The sequence below is a fragment of the Argiope bruennichi genome, chromosome 5, assembly GCF_947563725.1.
Source record: "Argiope bruennichi chromosome 5, qqArgBrue1.1, whole genome shotgun sequence".
Classification (NCBI taxonomy): domain Eukaryota; kingdom Metazoa; phylum Arthropoda; class Arachnida; order Araneae; family Araneidae; genus Argiope; species Argiope bruennichi.
The window spans coordinates 17,671,343-17,695,010 of NC_079155.1; the positions used below are offsets into that span (position 1 = coordinate 17,671,343).

At 28.5% G+C, this 23,668-nt stretch overlaps 1 protein-coding gene across 12 annotated transcripts in view; it reads right to left on the bottom strand.

Moving 5' to 3' along the window:
• Window positions 1-23,668, bottom strand: part of LOC129968177 (sodium channel protein para-like) — a 251,121-nt gene that overhangs the window by 34,155 nt on the left and 193,298 nt on the right. For 7 of the 12 annotated variants that reach the window (XM_056082022.1, XM_056082018.1, XM_056082021.1 and 4 more), the window contains 9 exons: window positions 18,280-18,370; window positions 15,426-15,491; window positions 7,945-8,222; window positions 5,473-5,646; window positions 4,173-4,348; window positions 2,969-3,143; window positions 2,269-2,430; window positions 527-713; window positions 237-343 (listed from right to left, as the gene is read on the bottom strand). In XM_056082022.1, the coding sequence (XP_055937997.1) occupies window positions 237-343; window positions 527-713; window positions 2,269-2,430; window positions 2,969-3,143; window positions 4,173-4,348; window positions 5,473-5,646; window positions 7,945-8,222; window positions 15,426-15,491; window positions 18,280-18,370 (1,416 nt within the window). The remainder of the gene's footprint in view (window positions 1-236; window positions 344-526; window positions 714-2,268; window positions 2,431-2,968; window positions 3,144-4,172; window positions 4,349-5,472; window positions 5,647-7,944; window positions 8,223-15,425; window positions 15,492-18,279; window positions 18,371-23,668) is intronic. The other 5 variants (XM_056082026.1, XM_056082025.1, XM_056082020.1 and 2 more) reach the window with 2 other exon arrangements.

Genomic DNA, 23,668 nt, shown 5'->3' on the forward strand with positions numbered 1-23,668 from the left:
TAAATATTTAGAAATATTCACAAAAATATTTGGCAACTAGGCTATCAATCTAAAAAGTATTAAAATGAACACCTTTTTTGAAATTATTCTCTTTTTTATCTAATGGAAACCATATAGTGAATAAAATTTTTTCTATATATCAATTTAAATTTTATTATGTAAAAGGAGTGGAGAAAATCCACAATTACAAATATCATGTAATTTTCTTATACTTTATATTTTAAAAAAGCAAATACCTTTGTATTATTCATTTTGACGATAGGTTTTTCAATTTTGGTGCCTAAAGGAACACAATTCATAGCTGGTCTATCATTATCCTTTATCTGAACAGCTTGGCCATTTCCTGTAATAATATGAAAAATAACCTTACTGAAAGTATAGATCATCGTTAGACAAATAAATTCCTTGCTATCTAAGATTAACTATCTTATCAAACTAAGGTAAGGAAAAGGGAAGCTGAAAAGGAAACACTTAACCAGGTAGTCTCAGGGAAATGAGGGGAATAAAAGAGCCCACGAGTACATACCCTGTACAGATATTTCCATTTCATCTCCTATAACTACTTCTAGATCTGTAACGTGTTTGGAAAATTTTTCCATCATGGGGAGTTGTCCATCCTCAACAAACTCACCTGTGATTGTATCATCCCCAAGATCTTCTCGCATTTCTGTTCCCTGGTCAGCTATTTGATTTGTGAATTTGGCCCGGATAGACTAAAAATAGACATAAAATGAAATATTTCTTAATAATCTGCAACTAGTTATGATTTCTGATCTCCCATTTTCTAAGATGTGAATAAAATGCAACAAAGACTGGAATATATCAACAAGCTTTGTTAAAATAACAATTTATACAGAAAATATTGGAGTCAGTTCATACTGACAGGATGAATAACAATTTGCAAGCAGGTATTGGATGATTTTTACTGTTACAAAAACAATGTCATTTAAATTGATTCTATAGAGCATTAAAACTTGAAATGAGATTTATAAGGCATAAATGATGCCATTTGTAAAGTTAATTTTATATTTAGCAAATAATTATGATTTGGGATCTTCCTTTCACTTCTTTTATTTTTAATTGTTTTTATTTCTAAGACAATAGAAACTAACAATGAATACAAAAAAGTGAGTAAAATTTTATGGAATTATTAAAAGATATGAAAAGATTTGTTTATTAGTTTAGTTACATTTCACAAATTAGATGAAAGTAGAAATTAAGTGACACATAATTAAAAGAGAAATTCACTCTTTTATCAGCATACTCCAAGAAAAAATGTTCAATGTATCTACTGATCACTAAATATATACTATAGTAAGATGCTTTAAAAGTCCAGGTATTGGTATAGATTAATTGCATGTTCAAAATAAAATTTATAATTATATGGAGAATATAATTCATATACTTTGAAAATTAAAAATAAATAAATAAATAAATAAGATATCTATATCTTTCTAAAATTCTAACCTAGTAGAACGAATATTGATTTAAAGGAATTAAAAAAAATTACTTTCCAAGCATCCTAGAGAAACAGTGGAATCTCATTTGACCAAGATTAATTAAAGCATTCAAAACTAAGAAGTGAAGAAAATTTAATAATTAATTTTTAACAATGTAATTGTCTATTAATTAATGGACACATTAGGCAGTATCAATAAAGAAGATATAAAATCTCTCCAATAAAACAAGAACACTGGAATAGAACATAAAAAAGATAGAATTGATAAAAAAAAGATTTAAAAAAAATTCTTAAAAAGATTAATGTAAAATATGTCTTTTAACACTTTACTTAAGCAGTTGAATACGATTCAAATAATTTATCGTGTGTTCATTACAAAAATCTCCCACAACTTTCTTATGCATACATCAATTGATATACATAACAGCCCCATATTGTCACATCTTTTTATTTTTCAGAAAACGATATTTCATTTTTAAAATTTGAATGTCTTTTAAAAATAGAATTTAAAATTTTTACAACTCAAAAGAGAAAAAAAATAACACAAAACTTTATATAAAAGCAAATGTCAATTAAATTTTTTCTCCAAGGGTTTCGGTCACATATATAAAATCATATTTCTAAAAATTCAAACTAAGTTTCTGATTTAATTAAAGCTGATAGATAGAAGAATTAATTTCTGTGTTTATGTACTTTTTCTGAACAACAATGAAGACCTGTGCAAAACAAACAAACAAACAATTATTAATAAATGCACAGTGAATAAGAGAATTTAACAGCATACCACAACATCATAAATTAGCACTTACCTTTAAAATTTGTAATAAAATATTTTTAACCCAACGAAATCCCCTAGTAAAACGATCTATTGCTTCCTGAAGTTTTTTAGTGTCTGCAGTATCAGATGGAGCTTGAGATAAATTAGAGGCACCGAAGGAGGACAGTAACAAGGCAAGGAACAGATTCAGCACCTGGAAGATGGAATGATGGTGTAGCAGAAATGCATGACATGACAACTTTTAATACAATCGATTAATATAATAGATAAAAATCATTTAGTTCTGTAAAAAAAAATAAGATAAGAAACAAAAATGCTTGAAAAAATACATGCAAAATATTATTTGAGTGTCTCGGAAAATTTTGCTTTTTAGCAATTACTTAAGTTTACTATTCACTACTAGTTTTATTCCTATTAAAAATTGCATTGTAATAATTTTTAATTTATTGCTTGAAATCTTAATTTTTTTCTCTACTTTAAAGCTTTATAGAGGGAAAAAAAATCCTTTAATTTTTGTATAAAAAGTAAAGGAAATAATAAGACTAGAATTGAAACTGAAGAATAAGGAATTAATAATATAATAAAATTAAAAGTGAAATATTATTTTACAGATTAAAAAATGAGTTAAAATAAAACAAAAATTAAGTCTTCAATTTGTAAAATGCATTTGTACAATGTAAATAAAAGGAAATACATTTACAATATTTTAAAAAGCTAAAATGTTTACTCACCACAAGGTTGCCGATTACAACAGTTGAAAGAAAAAATGGTAGGCATGTCCAACCACTCACAAGCAGACAATCCCACATAGATTCTATCCATTCGCCACAAAGAACACGGAACACAATCATGAAAGAGTGCATGAAGTCCTTGAAATTCCAATTTGGAACTTCACCTCCAGGAAATCTGAAAACAAATGCACATGAAACAAACATGTAACAAAATATACGAAATGAAACATGTGTGAATGGAACATTTAAACATGTATTAAAGTATAGCATAGTACTGAAATGTATTATACTATAGTACTATACTACACTGTATTCAAACTTGTATTAAAATATAGTATAGTATGAAATAGTACTGAAATCTAATATAGTACAGAAATCTAATTCATAACAACATATTTCAAAGTGTTATAAAAGTAATGACTTTGAAATAAGGATATTTATGAATATATGAAATTTTATTTTATACATTATTATAGATGTGAAGGCATAAAATCTATGAAATAGATAATTCAAATTAGTTTGAGCTTGAAAAAGCGTTAAAAGTCTTAAAACTCAATTAAAAAATTATTGAATGTAAAAGGTGGTTGGTAATATTTTATTAAGTTATTTTTGAAATTATCTCATGGAAATCAAGTAATGTATATGTTATGGTAAATGCAATAAATTGGTGATTATGTACAATGACCGGTGACTAATCATAATCACCATTCAATTTAGTGATGCTTATGAATAATCTTCAATTAATCATATATCAATCACCAAATCAATCAATCACCAAATTAATCACATTTATCGTAATACATATAACAAAAAGATGCAATTCCAATTTGGTCTCATTTAAATAGGAATCAGTTGTTAATCTTGAAATTGCAATGGAACCAACAGCACTTTCTGATTACAAAGCACCTCTTACTCCCGAAGAAACAGGCTTATTTATCTATTATTATTACTTATTTTATTTCAGTACGGGCAACGGTTAAATGCATTTTTTTCTCGGATCTTCATATCCAATCCCATAAATTTGAGTGTAAATTTTAAAATATAAACAACACTATTATAAAAATTAAGTTCATAATGGCTACTGAGTTCCAAGAAACGTGATTAAATAACGAATTAAAATGGTGTTTTGGATGCTAATTCAGTATTTCACATTCAAGGAAATCAAATTTGAAAAAGAATCTCAGTTGCTAAAAAGAATACTTACAAATGCTTCTTTTCATCGTAGTTCTTTCCGAACAACTGCATTCCCATGACAGCAAAAATAAAGATGATAATCCCCAAAACAAAAGTCAGGTTCCCTAAAGCACCCATCGTTTTGCCCATGATAGAGATTAGAAGATTTAGTGTCGGCCAAGATTTTGCTAATTTGAAGACCCTAAGCTGCAAGAACAAGAAAAAGCAGAAGAAGAAACTTAATGAAATATTTTCCAATTACTTTACCCATGTCACTTACACAGTTTTAAACAATTAACCCCTTCAAAACTCTTTATACTTATGTACTTATTACAGAATTCATGCAAAAGATCTTGCGATTGAGTAAATGTTAAAAATATTTTCATTTCGAAAGGCATGCCAAAAATTATTAAAAAAGTCAGCACCGAAGCTTTTTCATTAAATTACGAAATGTCGTGATATGATACATACTAACATAAACATCGTCAATATTTTAAAAATATCACATATTTAAAACTTCTGTATGGTTCTTTTAAATTATTTCATTTTTTTTTTCGAAATTTATTATCTTTATAATAATCATAATAAAAATTGTGAAACTTCAATTAAACTCTCTTTTAGCTTCATATTAAAATGTGCATTATTGATATTTATAAATCCATAAATAGCCTACTCTTCTAAACAGACATTAGTCAATAAGCCATTTTAGAAAATGTACAGTCATTTGTATATCTTAAGAAAAGCAGTTGATTATAAATCCATTTAGTAAGAATATATTTAAATTCTTGCAAGACCTGTTAAAGTACTTGCAGGTAGAAACCTCCCTCAACAATATTTCCTTATTTAAATGCAATTAATGATCGCTAACTTATGCCGCTAGTCGAGGATTTTCTTTGTTAACTGCCCATACATTTAGCAGCTTGTTCAAATCCCATTAAAGATTTTAAAACATTTATTTTATTCATTAGATTTTTTAACAGAAAAGACACTGTTTATTTTGACAAGAGCGTCTTTGAAGCCCCCATTTTTTAAATAATGTTAAACTATTTTTGTTACACCATTAAAAAGGTTTTTTTTGGGGGGAGGGGGGGTTGAAAACATTTTATGAATGCTTTCAAAGCATGAATATCAGTAGATTTTTTTTTAAATGTAGTATAAAAATATCTCGAACAGCAAAAATTATCGAACAAATTTTTGAAACAGGCTTTAGAAATTACGAAATAAATATTAAATATTATTTTAATGCCCAAGAATACAAAAAGAACTAATAAAATACATAAATATAAAATTGGCACGGTTCTAAAAATAGGAAATAATACGATTAAACTTACCAAACGAAAAGACCTGAGAACTGAAAGCCCTTGAACACCTTCTAATCCTAATTCTAGTAGAGATAGAGCAACTATGATGAAATCAAATATATTCCAACCTTCACAGAAATAATATTTTGGGCTTAATGTTATTAATTTGAAGCCTGCTTCAATGGCAAAAGTAGCTGTAAAGAACTAAAAAGAAAAGATAAGCGTTTTATGCTTTCTATGTGCAACTTCCTTGGTAACCATAGACACTTCAACTTCATAAAAAGGAAAAAAGAGAGTGAGAGATTAACAATACATTTGCTTTCCTTTCATAACTCTAAATAAGAAAGGAAAATATCTATATCTAAAAATTAATGAAACAATAAGTAATTTAATTCCCTAATTTAAAAGTAATGAAATGGAAAATAAAAATAAAATTAATTAATAAATTCAAACATAATATTGTCTACATAAAAATACAATTCAGGTGGAAATAAAATTATAATCAAAATAGGAATACTTTTCAATAATAAAAAAATTATAAAAGAGCATTCACTTTTCAATAAATAAGAATTATCAAAGATAAATTTTATATCCAGCTGCAAAATTAACATTCGAATTATTAGTCTCAAAGCTCAGTATGAGTCACAGAATAACATATCTATTATGTACTTTTAAAATTATTTCAGATGGTGATTTAAAATTGACCAATGAATAATACCGATAGAATTTTTTATTATAATTGTAAATTAATAATTTTTATTTCAAAATTAAGACGTTTAAGTTATTTCCAAACCGTATTCTTTTGATAATTTTTAAACAAACAATACACTGTATTTGGATGGCTTTCTGTAATTTTAAATCCGAAATATTAAAGTGCAATGTTAGCACAAAACTGTTGATATATTTAAAATGGCTTTAAAGATATTTAAAAAAATTATAGTTAACTGCAAAACGTTATTTGAATTTTTAAAAAAAATGTAAATATCTGTAATTAACTAGCACGAGGATTATTTAAAGAGAAAATAAACTTAACCTTTGTCCATCATAAATACACTATTTTTCAAAAATTAAGGAACAGTAGCATTTTACATTACAATTTATGATGTGTAAAAAAACTTGACTCTCCCTGATGAGATGGAATATATATACATAAATTCCGAAAGAAAGGGGCACAATTTTTCAAAAGCCCTGAAAAAATATCATCGAATTTTAAAAGAAAATGTCATCTCTCATGTCAACAATTTCGAATTTGAAGCATATCAAAGTTGATACGATCCATTAAGAGCCTACTGATCTTGCTATTGTCTCAAAAGATTATTAAGATGCTTCATTATTTTTTTTCAATCAAAGATATAGCAAAATTAAGAAAAATGTTTTTATGCGACAAATCTATTTAGTGTATGTAAATCATTCTGTTGAGATCTATTAACTATTTTCTCACATAATTTTACATTAATTAGATAGCTTTTAAATCTGGGTAAACATTACTATCCTATCGATTTGTAAAAATTTGTGCAAATTGCTCGGCGTAAAATGATTTTGCAGATCAATTCTTCATGATTATCATTCTTTTTCTTAAACTTGATTTGACAGAATTTGTTGATACGAAAAACTTTTCTTAATATGCTGTACCAATTCTCAAAACAAATAACTTCGCAGATTCGAACTATAACAAACTGAACAATATCACTACAAAAAAAAAAAAAAAAAAAAAAAAATCGATCTCTAGATATAAATTATTCTGATTATGCTTTCGAAAAAACGAGAGTATAATCATGCTTTTGTGTGAAAAAGAACATCTATTTCTAAATTATATGATGCAAAAGTTATGATTTTAAATGTTAATTATTTAGCAAGCAGATCCCACATGCACATCAGAGGTGAGAACAATTACTTGATCACAGATATTTTATTTACAGTATATTTATATGTTTAATTAGATAAAAAATTATTTATGGAAGTAAGTTATAATGAATGACATTTTCCTTAATTTTTGTAAAATAATGTATAAAAATCGATCAAACTGTATGGAAACTTGAATCTGGTTTCATCGAATGGGATCTCCCAATTAATTATTGATTTTTATTGACAAAGATTCCGATAAATTATTTCCGACTACCAGTTACATACTAATATCACATTGTAGTTTTCTAATTAGAATAAAATTTTGAAGTTTGAAATTCCTCGTAATATATATGCGTGATTTAGTTTGAAATAGATAAATGGTTTCTTATGTTTGAGATAGTTTCTAAATGTTTAAATATCATTCAAAAAATAAATGAATGTCAACGAGATCTTTTTAAATCGTTACATTGATTTTATGTCATTAACCACTGTAAAGAAAGCAGAGAAATGCAGACACTTATCACGTGATTCGTTAGAGTGCACAGAACTACTGAGGTTTGGGGGGAATACACAAACAAGTATTTTGTTTTTGAAGTTTTCAACTATCCACAGTGCAAAAAGAATGGGATGCATAACCACCCTGCTGCCCCCACTTACATAATTTCCGTAATTGAGGAATTTCTCGAAAGAGGGATCCATGTTGTGATGGTCCATGGCCATGAAGAGGGTATTCACTACTATACAAAGGGTGATGAAGAGCTCCATGAAGGGGTCGAAGACTATTAGTGAAACAATTTCTTGAAAACGAACCCAGCAAGCACAACAGTCCCACACACAGAAGATGTCTATGCACTTCAAGCAATTCGCCAAGCAGCGTTCTTTGAAGCGAGGCTTATCCAATTCCTCTCTTTCTGTAGGAAAATAATAAACGGACACTGAATAATGTTTAAGTATTGCCATTCTGTAGCCTCTGGGTGAAATGAAATACTGAGGCACAGCACAACATCGAAAAGAGTCACAGAAGCCGATCATGCAGGACAGGTGGCAGAGCAGGGAAGAATGGATGCTTCTCTTTGATGGCAAAATACATAAATATACAACTATAAAATACACACAAGCAAAGAGAACAGCTCAACAAAATTTACCTTGTTTCAATTTCAATGCTATATGATTTGCAGCATTAAAATAAATTATGTAGCAGTTGTATTAACTCTACCTTCTCTTTTGATACAATAGATGGCGTTACCTTATTAACATCAAGGTATATTTTCCATAATCCTCTAGGGGGTTATCATTATTTTGTATTCAAAGTGAGTGCCATGTATTTTCATAAAATTTTATTTTTGTCAAGTGAAATGTGGAATTTAGAAAATAATTAAATAACTGTTCCTGAAACTCGTTTATCATTTTCATCTACCTCATAATGAGGTTATAAAGAATTTCGTCCCTCTACAATAAATAAAATCTTTCAACCAGCTACGATTTGAGTTTGAACCAATCTGATATTTAATGCACATTTCAGGCTCCACTTAATATTCCTATAGTTAATATTTTTTTTATATGTTGAATAAATCAAGTATAATATTGAAAATGAAATTGAAATCGGATTCAAGTAATTTAAATCCCCATTAATTAATGTTACAATTACTATTTCGAAAATATATAGAGATTTGGATTCAGTTAGTCATAAAAAGTAATAATCTGATATAAAAAATTATCTAAAATAAATTATTTATTTTCATTTAAATATTTTATTATTCAAAAAATACTCGTAATTAAAAATTACACACTAAAAATAACAGAAAAATCTTTTTCAATGATGAACGAAAACTGAACATTTGAAAATACATAATATTAATGTATAACATAAAAAAAGCGAAAAATTAAACATCCGTGAAAACTAAAATTAACAATATAAAGAGATCAAAATTATAAAGAAAGAAACATTAGAATTTTTCTGTAACTTTAAGTAAAATCCGTTATACCTCAAAATATGTAGTTAAGAATTGGTTGCCTGTTACATAAATGTATATTCAATTAAAGGAATAACTTCGGTTGTTTAAAGATAACAGGTAAAGGCACAAATATATTCAAGATTTTAAAAATATAATATATCAAAATTCCATGCTTCTTGATTTAAATTTGTAAATTACATACATATCTAATTTGTAGTTTAAAAAATAACAAGATAAAACAAAATTTGTTCCAGTTTTAATCAAATTCACAATATCAAAAATTTATTTTTAAATTCCATATAAATGTATTAAACATTACAGTTTCCAAATTCTATTCATTTTTAACTCTATCCATAATTTCAAAATTTCCTTCCATTTTAAAATTATAAGCTCGCCAAGTTATGAAGCAATTGCTCCTTCTTCGGAGACGTAGGGGTGGACAGATTGGAAACAAGTGCTGAACTCATTATAAACAAGGTAAAAATTGTTGAGCCATCTCCTTTTAATTTGCAACAACAACAAAAAAATTACAACAACTATTTAATAACATATTTTTAACAACAATTAATATAATTTAAACCAATAAAAAAAATTTTAAATTTTATTACATTTTAAAATTGAGTGTGGATGAACTTACAATAACTGTTCTTCAAACAAAAATTGTAAATTCATAAAACAGCAGGACATAAGAAATATATTTAATAACACACCTCTAAACTATGTATTTACATCTGTTATGTGAATACAAATTTATCTTATTCTTAATAAAAGAAAAAAATTATATTAATCAGCTTATGCTTTAAAAAAAAAAAAAATTGTAGAACATAAAAAAAGTTTTGAATATCTTTTGGTGTCAATTCATTATACTACCTAAAATGAGCGCTTGCACTTTCAATCACGAATTTCATTTACTTATGGCAAGTGAAAGTGTACAAAATAGAAATCTTAGATACATTTGAAAACACTTTAACTTTAAATCCTAACATTATAAATGATGTTGATAATATTCCACATAATCCACAAATGTAACTTCGAATGCTTCAACATTCGATGAGAATCCGATATTTCTGCATATTTAATGATACATATTTTATTGTTAATTTATCTTTTAATTTTTACCTATCTTAATTCTACCATTTCTATATACAAGAAAAATTTTCTGCAAAAACTCAAACTACAAATATTTCTCTTTTTTGAAAATTTGAAATTGAAAATCTGCACAATAGTTAGATTAACATTTAAGTTACTTAAACCGAAATAATTTATTTTATCATTGTTATATACATTTTGATGTGGATAGACCTTATTTGCAAGTACTAGAGGCACTCTGTAAAGAAAAAAAGTATTGAGATATATTCTGTTTTTGACCCTTATGGAATGAACTCTATTTTTTACTTGTATATTCATACACCATTTTAACATATAAGAAAATAGCAGGAATTTCCATAGAGAAAATTCTTTCTATCAATAATTATAATTTAATAAATTTTGGACCAATAGGAATATTTTAATAAATCTCATACGACTAGTTTAAAATAAACATTGTACTTTTTACGTTATTATTTAATTTCTCATATTTTTGAAGACCAATACAGGAAATATTTAAAATTTTCTATTTTGAAATTGTGATGTTTTACTTTTTATTATTTTATTTATTTCCATTACAGGCTCCATAAGAAAACAAAGATGGGTGCTTAGAACTATCAAACGAAATGTACAGAGCAATAATACGAAAAGAATAATAATAATAATATATAGGAGAAATAATAAGTTTATTTAAGTTCTTATAAATCCTAAATTTAAACAAATAGATATTGATACAAAAATAACTATTGAAATAAAATTTTAACTAAGCAAACATACTGAAAAACGTATTAAATACAAAAATCAAACTCAGTCAAAAATATATGCTTTTCTGAGGACAGTTTTCTTTTAAATATAAAATAATTACAAGGAAATTCAATAAAATCACTTTTTGTCCATTTAAAAATGATCTTAAAATAAAAATTTTATATATTAATAAAAGTTCTAAAAATTATTTTCTTGCTTAATACTTCTTCCTAGGTCTATTATATTCATTATATTTTCTGTCTATTTCATTGATAGTATATTCAGTTTTAAAAAAAAATTCTTTAATGAAAAACATCACAATTTTCACATTTAAATGATTCGGAATTAATCATAATCACCTACATTTAATCTTAAAAATTTCGAAATAATTAAAATAAGCAATATATCAATCAAGCAATATCATTCAACATTCTGCATTGAAATTTAGGAAGTAGTATAAATTTAAGTATTCAAAATAATGAAGCAAAAACATGAAAAAAATTTTATTTAAAAATATTTAAAAATTTCCTAATGCATTTAGTATTCAAAATTTTTCTAACATAATTTAAGTATTTCAGTCTTGCAGTTACAAAGTTCTTGTTTTGTTCTAAGTTTGTACAGGATTTAATAATAAAAATATAAGTAAAAAACATTTTAAAAACTTTTTCTGATACATACAAACTTTTTCTGATATTTAAATTACAATAAAGTAAAAAAAAAAAAAAACCGATGAAATTGTCTTTGAAGTAGTAAAAAAAATGAGCAAAACCAAAATATTTTAGAAACATATGTAGCATTTTCCTCTCAGATTTATTTTTTGAAACCTTATTGTTATATCAAAATATTATAAATCATTTTTTCAAAAACATTTTATTGCTGCACAACACTTGTAATTGTTAACTAAATCTTCTCTCAAATTGTTGGCATTATGATGTGATTGTTGTATGTTGCCATAAAAGTTAAAGCTAGCATTTCAAGTCGTTAGATCAAAATTTTATATCTTTTGCAGTATACTGTTTTTGAAAAACGGCATTTTAATATAACAATGATGATTTCATTTTCAACGATAATAACTTTCAAAAAAATTATTGTATTTCTTGAACACTACAACAAATACAATAATCATCCTTAAGATATATATTCCAAAGTTATTCAGATGGGTACTTAATTATAATCTAGCAATTACATTTACTTCATTCTCTAGTCAAAATTTACAATTACTCTGAAGAACTTTTTATTTTTAATATAAACTTCTAAGAAATGATGGGTCGTTCTATCTACAATATGCATGATATATTGATTCAAAAATTATTTTTTAATTTTAATGTGGCAATTCAAGTTGCAAAGTTAAATTTGAATTTAAATAAAATTTAGGGGAAATGTTTATAAAACGTCAAATCGCTAACCATAAATTTTTAATCAGTCTCTCACACTGTAAGTAAAAATGATAAAATATAATGATGCAATGATATGAAAAACGGTTACCTTTAAATAATATTTACTTACTTTAAATAACACAATAAAATATCAAAATTAATATTCAGAACAATGTAGCATTTGTAATGGCAAAGTAACTTGTTTTTAAAAAATATTATTGTTAATTTTTTCAAGCTCATATGAAAAATTCCATTTGAATTCTTAATCCATGGTTCGATCAATTTTGTTTACTTTAATGTTTTTTTTTTTATAATTCCAAATATAAATTAATTAAAAGTTTTAAAAAGCTCACCTCATTTTATTCAGAATATCTCTATTCCATCTCATCTCAAAAATGATTAAAAATAATTTAATTTAGAGCAAGAATTCCATGTGAAAATAATGCTTAAAAAATCGTCTGCAGAGAATAAAAAAAATTAAATATGTTATCAAAGGCGAAATATAAATTAAGGATTTATAGTAAATAAATTTAATGCATTATTTCACAAAATAATAATAATAATAATTTTTAGAATAAAGAGTTTTAAAATATTCAGATATATTTTATAAAAAGTTCTAAACTTATTGCTCACTGCTTAAAACAATCAAACATTTTCTGTTTTTTTCTTCTTTATTTTTATTTATTTATTTTGCTTTTCTCATCTTTATTCATAAATTATATTGTTTGCTTCTTTTAAATATAATTTTTTTTGAGATTATCATCATGGAAAATGCAATGAGTTGATTTTGTAATAAAAGAAAGAAAAATGCTTCAAAGAATGAATTAAATTGGCTTTTTTTGATTGTTTGCTTAAAACTAAATTCCACTACAGTTGAAATAAGAATGTTGACTTGGCAACAGATTAAGACAAATGACTGATTCCAAACTTATTGAAATTTCTACTATTTTAAAACAGACTGCGTTTAATAGTGAAAAAAAATATCCGTACACTATAAAGTATCAAATAATGTGGTCTATATAATATGACGAAATTCTAATATGTAAAATCGATGTTATTTTAATTACATGATTTCTCTGTAACATTTATTCTAAAGGTTTATTTTCCTTCATGGAATGCCCGAAGTACTTGTGTATCCACATCGAAATATTACTATAATTCTCCCGTTCAAGGAGGAAATTGGAAAAGAAAAATTTACTGATGTAAAAAAGTAAAACAGATGATTTACAAAATTTTGCTTATTGGGCAAATGATGTTATACCCATACCAGTAAAGTTATACCCATGCTAATAAAGAATTGTTTTAGAGGCCAATAGCTCAAGATTTCCATAAAAATTATGAATTTTATTCTTTAGAATTTCTCTCTGCATATTTTAGAGTATAGAGCACAAAAAAAAAAAAAAAAAAACTTATCAGCATTAAAAATGAATACTGTACTTCTTCACTTTTTCACAGGTCATTGATGATAGTTTTTATGAATAAATAGCTTTACTTCCAAAGTCTGCAAGTTTTGTGACAGTAAGAAGATTATCTCTTAGGGGAAATCTCAAAATTATATGAATAATAATTTATTTTTAACGATAAAATTCACATGAAAGCAAATTGTTCGTCTATAATAATTTTGTTGGTTCACAAAGAAATTAGAAAGTCAGAATTCTGAATTACGAAATTAGAAACAATTTATATAAGATAAATTTGCATATTAATTCTTCAAATTTTGATGATCAAAATGGAAACGAAATTCAGCCCCATTTATATAAAATGGTCAAGGAAAATTTCGACAAAAGAAAGTGTATGTGCCAGCAAAGCCGTGGAGGCCATTTGTAATGTGTGTTATTCCAAACATAATCTTATCCTGCGTACTTTACGCTTCAATAAAAATATAATAATTTAAAGAGAAAAAAATTGCGTCTTTTATTTAATTCAAACCTTGTATTAATTTTGGTATTTGATAGCGTAACACTCCATTTTTACTAACTCTAAACTATCAGCTGTCAAATGTTTTTTTTTAAATAGGGTCTTTTCTGAATGAACGGTGGCAAATTCAAATCTTGCATTAATTTTGTTATTCCATAGTGTAACGCTCTACTTTTACTAACCCTAAACTATTTTAATAAAACTGCGAGGCACTTTACTTCATGAATGGTGGCAAATTCAAAACTTACATTAATTTCGATACATCTTATATAAGAAATACGATAAAATTTACTGTACAACTTAAAAATCGCATAGCTTCTCAAAACTGTGGAATTTACCACTGAGAACGTATATTCAAAATCCTTTCATAAGGTACAAAAGATTAAATAGATAGTATATCCATCTTTAATACAAGGCTTAATTAAATAATTTAACCTAACTTCCCCAGGTAGCACAGTCAGTTCCGCAATAATGTACGATATTATATAATATTAATCAATATCCCACAATATTATACAATATTGTTCCACAATATTATACAATATTGCGAACATTGATCAATGCCTTACAATATTGTACAGTATTTATGAGCTACTAGGGTCACTAGCATAAGATGAAAAACAACAACAAAAAAAAACAATATAAAAAGTGGAATTAAATAAATAACTATTTAATTCGTTATCTTCTTAATTGAAGTTATGAAACGTCAATACTTATCTGTCCTGCTGATGGGGAAAAAGAATACATAAACAAACATGATAATATTTCAACATAAATCACACCACAAAAATGTAACACAACACTTAAAAACGTATGCAGAACTACTACATCATACACCAAACAACCATGCCAAGAAGACTGCTCTGCCAGATACAAGATAGTTTGCAACACAGGATGCAAGAAGAGAGAGCATACATTAGAGTTATCATCACATTCTAAGCTATGCAAGTAGAGATAGAGAGAGAGATAGAGAGAGAGAGACAGAGAGCACTAAGCTAGATATTACACATTACAGTCACCATAGCTACCTACAGATGACATCCAGTGCCTAAATAATTACCTCTCTCGCTTTCTTTACTCTGCCGCCCTGCTGCTTGCTCAATAATGTCGTTCACAACCATTAGATCTGAAAAGTACAAGAAATAATCCATTAAGCTCATAAAATAATTTTAATAAAAATAAAAGGTCTGTTTTCAAATCATATGAATTCATTGTGGAAACGGTAGAGAATTTGCATTTATTACATTGCTAGAAGATGTACCATTTCAATCGATGTTATCATGTTAACCATATCTCGGATATAATTGGCATAGATTAACTAACAAAAGTTATATGTAAAAAGTTTTTTACGCAAAGTACTTAAAACATAAATAAAAATTATTATTTGTAATACATTATAGAGGTAAACATATAATAACAATAAAAGATTTGCTTCTCTGCAGTGGGATCTTTGCTATCTTTAATGTTCATGTAAACTCAAATGACAGCTAATCACTAAAATCAGTTTGAAACAAATTATGAACCTCCAACAAGGAGGGGGAAAAAAAAATGCCAAATACAAAATTTTAAAAAACGGCGGAAGAAAATATTAACCATAATATTTAATATGAACCATGAAGTGAGAATGATAAATAATATTTATGAATTAGCAAAAATATTATTTATTCATGCTCAGGTGCTTTCGCACACTGATCTTATCAAAAGTCTTATGGGCATTAACAGAATGCTTAAGAAATAAATGAAAATTATTATATGTAGTACACTTTAGAGGTAGCAACAATACGTTTTGTTTCCTTGCAGTGGAATGTTATCCATAATGTTCATGTACCGGGTGTTTCAAAAATGACCGGTATATTTGAAAAATCAATAAAAACTAAACGGGCAGCGATAGAAATACACCGTTTGTTGCAATATGCTTGGGACTACAGTAAATTTTCAAGCAGACAAACTTGCGAAATTAGTTACAATTTACAACAACAGATGGCGCTGCAGACGATTTGAAAGATATAGAAGAAAACGCAGTCTGTGAGTTCGCCACTCTGTAAGTCGTCTTTCTGCTTTAAGCGTCTGCTGTTCACAGATTGCAATTTGTTGTTAATAATTGTTAATATTTAATTTATTCCTTAGAACAGAGGATTTTTCTGGTGTTGGAATTTCACCACGTAGAACACAGAGTTGTTGCAACAAGACGAAGTTTTCAACGAAAGTTTAATGTAACCAAAGGACCTAAAAGCGATACAATAAAGCATCTGTTTGAAAAATTTCAACGGACTGGGATCGTGAAGGATGACCATGCTGGAAAGGTAGGGCAATGCTCAGCTTGTGCAACAGGTGATCCAAAAGCGGCCTCGGGTTTCCATTCGCCGTGTTGTAGCTGCGGTACAAATAAAGCCAACGTCCACATATCGTTTCATGAGCCAGAGTTTACACCTCTATCCATATAAAATTCAAACTCGGCAACTTCTCAGCGCTGCTTCCATGAATGCACGAGAGACATTCGCTAACGATATGGTGCAAAGGATTGATGACGGCGATATCCATGCGGGCAGCATTTGGTTTATTGACGAAGCTTATTTTTACATGGACGGCTTCGTCAATAAACAGACTTGGCGCATATGGGGAACACGAAAACCCCCATGTTGCAGTCCCATCGTCCTTGCATCCGAAAACAGTAATGGTTTGGGCCGCCATTTCTTCCAAAGGACTCATTGGCCCATTTTTCAGATCCGCAATGATTATTGCACCACGCTATCTGGACATTCTTCGTGAATTTGTGATGGTACAAAATGCCTTAGAGGACACTGCGACCACCATTTGGTTTATGCAAGATGATGCCCGGCCACATCGCACGGCCGGCGTCTTTAATTTCCGAACGAACATTTCGATGATCGTGTGATTGTTTTGGACTATCCCACACATACAGGAAGCGGCGTGGATTGGCGTCTCTATTCGCCAGACATGAACCCCAGTGACTTCTTTCTGTGGGAACACTTGAAAGACCAGGTGAACCGCCACAATCCAGAAACAATTGAACAACGGAAACAATACGTCTGTTCTGCATGTGAAGGCATCCCGCCCGAGACGTTTACACGGGTTACTGTCCATTTCGCTTTGAAACTACGCCATGTTATTGCTGCTCATGGTGAATATTTGGAAAATATCGTAGTTTAAATTTTTTTCAGACTGCAGCGCCATCTGTTGTTGAAAATTGTAACTAATTTCGCAAGTTTGTCTGTCTGAAAATTTACTGTTGTCCCAAGCATATTGCAACAAACGGTGTATTTCTATCGCTGCCCGTTTAGTTTTTATTGATTTTTCAAATATACCGGTCATTTTTGAAACACCCGGTACATTCAAACCACAGCTAATCACTAAAATCGGTTTGAAACAAATAGTGATACACCAATAGAAAAAAACATGCAATGCTAAATACAAAATTAAAAAAAAAATGTTGACAGAAAATATTAACCATAATCTTCAATTCGGTCCGTGAAAGGAGGATATAATGTATCAGCATAAATATTATTTACTCATGTTTAAGTGTATTTGCACGCTGATAAGTCAGCTATTTTATATGTAAAAAAAAAAAAAATCCTCATTAAGTTGCTTGACTGCGAAATTGGGATTCGCGCATCCGATAATGACACAGATATGAAGAGGCGGAAGTATTTTAAAGCTTCATCTAAAGATTACAAATGTTGGTGGATGATTATATAGACATATATTTAGAGTATTTCATTGGATTAAGTCTCGGATTTGCAACTCTGCCACCAGGTATATATGAAAAGAAAAATTTAGAGGATCAAATACTCATATGTTGGTGTGGAGCAAAAAAATTGAAAAATGGAAAGAAAAACAATGGTTAGGGAATGAGTTATTCAATAACAAGCTTCACTATTTTTCTGAATACATACCTTTCATGTCAACTACAGTCTGCCTGTGAGGATCTGAAAATGGACTATCGTTTGTTTTTTTGGACAAACCTTCATCAGAATCTGGGGAATCCTGGAAAATAATTCACTTAATAAGCAGATGTTGAGAATAAAGAAACCAATAAAATGCCTGGAAAGCAAACACAATTGTACATATAATTAAAAAAAATATTCCATATTAAGCATATTAGAAAAGAAGTATTTTATTAATAAAAAATAAATATATTACATAAAAATAAATAAAGCAGCGTTGAAAAAATTGTTAAAATGACAAAGCAAATTGAGGGCAATTTTCATATATAATTATCTTTTATTCTGTACAATATACAATAAATAAAAGCAGAATGTATAAAGGTCTTAGTTAATTCGAATAAAAGGAACTTTTATACTTCTCTGCAACTGTTTCAAAAATAATAAATGAGTAAAGAAATGTTAAGCTTGTCGCCAAGCATGACAAAATTATGCGAAATGTCCAAAAATTCGCCAAAGCTCTGCCACTTTAGATGTTTATTAGTTATTATAAATATAGATTATAACAAATGCTATTTAGCGGATGCAATAGAATTTTTCTAAATCACCACATTTGGCTAGAAATTGCCAAAAAATTTCTACATTGGCGTCGATTACATCAAGCCATTATAAATAATTATAACGAAACAAAAAATGAATATATTTTTTTAATAGATAGTAGGTAATTAATAGTAGGAAACTAGAAATATAGAAAGAATTTATACAAGATGATTCAAAATTCGAGGTACGAATCATAGAGGAGATTCGAAATTCACATTTAATAAAAGAAATTACAAAAAAAAAAAAAAGCATCATCGGAAACGCTAGCCTGATGAAGTAGAGGGTGTTTTTGACAGCACTATAGTTGTTCCAACTACAGATCAAGAATATGCAATTGTTTACAATTGCTGAATGTCAGATATGCTAATCTTGCTACAAAAATCTCAGTTCACACGGCGAATGTCAGGAAAAAGTCAAATATTTTCAGAAAGGTTCGCCAGGCGTAATTATCGTTAGTAAGAACTTTGCGTGGTATGTTGTGAAACTAAATATTTATCTAAGTGTAAAAAGTTGACAAAAAATTTTGTTACTAGCTATTGGCTTCTTTTTTTAATATCTTTGTGAATTCCTAACTTATCCGGGTGGCATTGCTGGTCATACAATCTACGTGACAAGGTTTGTTTTTGTACTTTCAAACCTCCATTAACAGACTATATGCTGAATTTTGAATCATCCTGTAAAAGCACTTAACATAGTACAGTTCGTACAGACACAAATTTTAGAAGAATGAAATATAAGTGAAATAATCGAGAATTCAATGGGCATATATACATGCAAAGAGATTTTAAGCATAGATAGCATGTAGAGTCAGCAATGATAAGGAGCCAAGAAATAGATAGAGCATGTCAGAGCACATGATGAATAGCTCATTATTAAGCCCATAGCAAAAATTCTTCGAGAGATTAAGAGAGAGCACGAATTTCTTCTGCCAAAAAAAAGTTTTCGACCGTCGCAATGAATGGCGGGAACTTTCATTCTCTTTAAAGAATTTCGTGCTGTCTCGAGGAAAATTCGTAAGTGTGCCAAGGGCTTAAGAGAGAGAGAGAGATGATCACAAATAGTAAAAGATAGTGACGAAAAAAGTGATTAATAAGAAAAAGGAATTTAATACGTTCTTTTGTTTTTATTAAAAGCAGAAAGAGTAAGGAAAAATTTACGATCCTTTTTATATTTATATATATGGTCACTGAAGACACTGTAACAGTTGATCTTAGAAGATTGATGCTAGCCTACGGTACAAGAAAGTAGTTTAGATACATTGCATATCTACTTTGAAAGAATAAAGATGGAAATTTTTCATTTCGTCATTTTCACACATAAACAATATCTCAGTTAAATTACTTTCAGCAAAAGAGCAGTGGCTGCCATTTAATGTGATCATATTCGAAAAATAAGTTGGTTTCGTTTCATTATCATATTGTCGTGAATCTTGACAGGAGTGACTAAACTTTGCTTTGCAACACGAAATTATTACACTATCTCGAGTAAATAATGAATATTTATATATGTATAACAAAGATTCAAATTTAAAATTCATATTATAGTTTTCATTCGGAGCACCTACCAAGACAACCGCTTCCTTTCGTTTGCTGCTCAACTTCTTCTCTCTTCACTTCATTTCTTTATTAGTCTTTGGACCGGTATAATTACATAAAAGTTCGTGGCATAGCAGACACGTTACTTAACATCGCAAAAGAGGGCAAGTAAAAAAAGAAAAATCTATCTGAAATGCATATTAGTTTCCTTTGTTAATCAGCTGTTCACTTACCATATTAATAGTATTCATTTCGTCATGTCAGTGAACTTTGATGAGTTATATTTTACTACAACAAAAGCCAGCGGGATTGATCTCGCCAAAACTTTAACACAATAGTTACGAAACATTAACTTTGGCGTAACATAACGAAAATAACTTAGCATTTTTACTAAATCTATCGTACCATCCTTGGCGAATTTTTTGGCGATGAATCTCTGGCATGTGATTAATAGTATTCGAAAATCGAATTGTGTTTTAGACAAGTTTTTACTAATCAATTGGAACAAAGTTTGATATAAAATCACACTTATAGACACAGAATGCCAACCAAATTTGATATATTTAAGTCATTGCGTTAATGCAGTGTTTCCCAAACTTTTGACATATGTGTACCCCTTCTATGGCGTACGCATATACCCCTCGTCAAAAAAAAAATGGATGTATTTTAATAACAATCAAAAATATATTTATTTATTCTTTTTTTGTGACACACAAAATAATAAGAAAAGAGAAATAAAATTATTTATAATAAAATATAAATAAAAGTTATATTGTAAGTAACATTTATTTGGATCAATGAGAAGGATGAAATGGTTTGTGCTGAGATGACAGATCATCATAATTTGATTCCCTGTTCGTTCATTTTAATCTCAGATGCGGTTCCACGTCCAGCAGTCTCTTCCTTTTTTTCGACTTAATCTCTACAAATGCTGAAAAAGCAACTTCACATAAATATGAAGTTGGAAAAGGTAAGATGTATTTCACAACTTTTTCTGTTAAGACCGGGATACACATGTTGCATTTGTAACCAGAATGATGTTAACGTACTCTCACTATGTTTAATTTTCAAAAATCCGTCTGAAGCCAATTCCAACAATTGCTCTTCTTCTGCATGCGTCAAATCTTCTGGCATGGATGTTGTGTTAATGCTAAACGGATCTCTTATCCATTCAATATTTTTGTTTAAATCAAGGAAATAGTTTTATAGGGAGGGACAGTGGACCACAGATGATTGGCCTTCTTTCATTTTGGACAGAGTCACGTGATTTCCCGGGGATTCACTTTTGCCCCTGTAGTACTCCCATCCAACTCTTATTGTACCCCTTGGGGTACGCCCACCACACTTTGGGAAACACTGCGTTAATAAGTTATAGCTTTTAAATGCAAACGGACAACTCTTTGACATATTTGATTCAAAATTTAACAAGCATCTATGTTTTAGTTGCTACACATGTGCACCAATCTACCAAGTTCTCTTCTTTTTCTAGATATAGCGCTAATTTATATTCGAACAGTCGGACAGATAGATTTCCTTCGAACGGTTTTACTCAATATTGATAGAAAATTACAAATTTAGTATAAAGAGCGTATACCAAATTTCATCTATCCGGCTCAAGGCATTTTTGAGTTATCTTTCTCACAGACGGACGAACATTTTCCAAAAATGTGTTTTTCGAACTCAAGGAGGTCTAAAACGCGGAGATTCGTCAAAATGTCGAGTTCGAATTCGTTGACGATTATTATACTTTCTCTATACTTCGCATAAGAGGATATAAAAAGGTACTATGTTTAAATTACACTTGGCCAATCATTCCTGCTTAATTATCTATGCTTATAAAGAGACAAAATTAATTGGAAAGATCGGTCCAGCTATTACTGTTCGTGGCTCTAGTGGATAGCCATCCACTGATGATGCATCAAGGAGTGGCGAGTTATGATATCAAATAAAATTTAGCGAAATTGGCTAAGCGGTTATGGTTAGCAGATTCCGCCAAGGATTTTTCCATTAGAGAATATACAATAATATAGAGTTTTTTTTTTCTTTTTTTAAGTGGAAGGTGATGAAATACAGGTAACCATTCATGAAGTACTAGATTTCATCTGAAATAAATAATCGGTGCAGTGATTGTGTTTGGGTTACTGATTGTTTTAATTATTTTAAACACGTAAATAAAGAACCAGAAAGCTTCAATAAAAAAGCATATCTAATAAATAAATCATGTAAATAAAAATGAAAGTTAAAATTCTTCTGCAGAATTAATGTTTTTTATTAGAACTTTATAACGACTGAAAGGTTTGACGAACCTAAAAAATTGATTTAAATTTCATTGAAATAATAAAAAATATAAGTACAAATTATGCTTAAAAATTATTTTGAAAATTTTATTAAAATTTAAGAAAAAACTGCATGGAAATAAAATTGGTAACAAGGGGAAAACAATTTTTTTTCTTCTCAACTTTAATATAGTGTAAAAAGAGTTTTTGTGCAATAATAAGCTCGGAAGCTATTGAGAAAAAACATCAAAGTCTTGATTAATGTTTATTTAAATAAAAATTTTAAAAAAATCCTTTTTAGTAAATACCTACTACTAAAGATGTAAATATGATGTCCCAAATTTGGCAGCTTTAAATCTAGTCAAATGCTATCAAATGCACAAAATTAGGTACTTTTCCGTTAGCCGGGCGCAAATGTTGCCAATTATGAACCAAACGCTAATTTGGCGTAAAAAATTTGGCAGAATTCTACATTATTTGGCGATTTTTTGCTTACGCCCGACTAACGGAAAAGTACCCAAAATTATTTTCACATAATGTAATTTTTCGATAGATGTCAACCAACAAATATTATCATATTAAAAATATTTAGAGATGATAATAATTTTAAATAATAGCATTTAGATTAAAATCTAAATGTTATAATTCTAGAAATTACGTGCTCCGAACTAATATGCTTGTAACACTTAAGCTTACAGTTAACAAGTATCATATCTTTTGCAAATAAACTCACGAGAATAGGCAAAAATATAAAGGATTTTTCTATAATATTAAAAAAAATCAATTATTACCAATATAAAGATAACTGTAGCGATTTGGTAATAACGAGGACCGAACTCGCAAAGTTTGGGTTCGTAGCCAAGTAACAAGACCACAAGACAAAAGTAATTACTCATGTCGCGTAGCTGTTACCTGCTTATAAAGCGTCACCACATAACTATCAATTTTATCAATCAACGATAATTATTGCCAATATAAAATTAAAATTGG